Source organism: Sinocyclocheilus grahami, unplaced genomic scaffold (assembly GCF_001515645.1).
Source record: "Sinocyclocheilus grahami isolate Dianchi unplaced genomic scaffold, SAMN03320097.WGS_v1.1 scaffold10909.1, whole genome shotgun sequence".
Classification (NCBI taxonomy): domain Eukaryota; kingdom Metazoa; phylum Chordata; class Actinopteri; order Cypriniformes; family Cyprinidae; genus Sinocyclocheilus; species Sinocyclocheilus grahami.
Window position 1 is genome coordinate 42,205 of NW_015513512.1, and position 554 is coordinate 42,758.

General features: G+C 39.7%; 1 protein-coding gene across 1 annotated transcript in view; it reads left to right on the plus strand.

Moving 5' to 3' along the window:
• The window catches only part of LOC107578564 (succinyl-CoA ligase subunit alpha, mitochondrial-like), a gene marked incomplete at its 5' end in the record, with an annotated part of 42,471 nt that extends 42,190 nt beyond the window's left edge, over positions 1-281 (plus strand). Inside the window, one exon of the mRNA XM_016264510.1 lies at positions 204-281. Within this exon, the coding sequence (XP_016119996.1) occupies positions 204-281 (78 nt within the window). The remainder of the gene's footprint in view (positions 1-203) is intronic.
• Between the last annotated feature and the right edge of the window lie 273 nt (positions 282-554).

Below are 554 nucleotides of genomic sequence, written 5' to 3' on the forward strand. Positions count from 1 at the left end.
AAAGTTCATCAAAGTTGTCCTAAGACAAGAACGGTTATTGTTTTGGTTTTAGGACAACTGTAATGAAATGTTTTGATCCACTTCAAATGTTGACTACTGTAGGTTGACTCTATACCCCTGCTGCTTGCAACTTTACTTGCCTAAAGTAAAATGTATAATTTTAACTGAACTTTAATGGCGTTTTTCTCTCTATCGATTTGTAGCCTGGCGAGTGCAAAATTGGGATCATGCCTGGACACATCCACAAGAAAGGAAGAATTGGTAAGAGCTCCACTGGATGACACCTTTCTTTATGACAAAGAAAACTCAGTCATCCTTCTAGAAGATTTTGACAATGTGGAGCATAACATGCTGATCGAATAGAACCTTAAGAGATCCTTGACAAGCCTAGCATACCTTGTGTCTTCATGTTCATAAAAGAAGCATCAAAGCCAGAGCTAGCGGGTCTCGATTTGAGATGGACACTTTTTAATGCCTTGGATTTGTTAGAGTTTCTCACCATGTCAGGGTTGATGAGATGTCTCTGCTCAGACATGAACTCCAGTGTAGACCGT